The sequence below is a fragment of the Myotis brandtii genome, unplaced genomic scaffold (genome assembly GCF_000412655.1).
Source record: "Myotis brandtii unplaced genomic scaffold, ASM41265v1 scaffold1752, whole genome shotgun sequence".
Lineage (NCBI taxonomy): Eukaryota > Metazoa > Chordata > Mammalia > Chiroptera > Vespertilionidae > Myotis > Myotis brandtii.
Genome location: NW_005356483.1, coordinates 73,666 through 74,143, shown reverse-complemented (window position 1 = coordinate 74,143; position 478 = coordinate 73,666). Strand labels below are relative to the sequence as shown.

Sequence of the window (478 nt, the reverse complement as noted above, 5' to 3'; positions counted from 1 at the left end):
CAGCATGACTGGTTTTTCTGGGTCCCTAATGCCCCATGCACAATGCGGATGCCCCCTCCTACCACCAAGGAAGATGTGACAATGGCCACAGTGATGGGCTCACTCCCAGATGTCCGGCAGAGCTGTCTTCAGATGCTTTTGATGAGGCAACTGGGCCGGCAGCAACCAGACATGGTAAGAGGGGATTTGGGGAGTTTGGGGGCAGTGATAACAGAAAAGAAATTGCAGAGTGTGGGGCTGAGCTCTGATTCCTGTGTCTTGGAACTAGAAGCTGATCAATCCTTCTTTTCTGCTTCAGGTGCCCCTGGGGTATCACACAGAAGAATATTTCTCAGGCCCTGAGCCCAAGGCTATTTTAAGACAATTTCAAGCAGATCTGGACAACCTGGAAAGGGAGATAGTGGCCCGGAATGAGCAGCTAGACATTCCCTATGAATACCTGAAGCCGAGCTGCATAGAGAACAGTGTTGCTGTCTGA

The 478-nt window shown here is 50.8% G+C and overlaps 1 protein-coding gene across 2 annotated transcripts in view; it reads left to right on the top strand.

Moving 5' to 3' along the window:
- Nucleotides 1-478, top strand: part of LOC102249603 (arachidonate 12-lipoxygenase, 12S-type) — a 21,595-nt gene extending 21,117 nt beyond the window's left edge. For both annotated transcript variants that reach the window (XM_014537277.1, XM_005863285.1), the window contains exons 13-14: nt 4-174; nt 299-478. In XM_014537277.1, coding sequence (XP_014392763.1) covers nt 4-174; nt 299-478 — 351 coding nt within the window. The remainder of the gene's footprint in view (nt 1-3; nt 175-298) is intronic.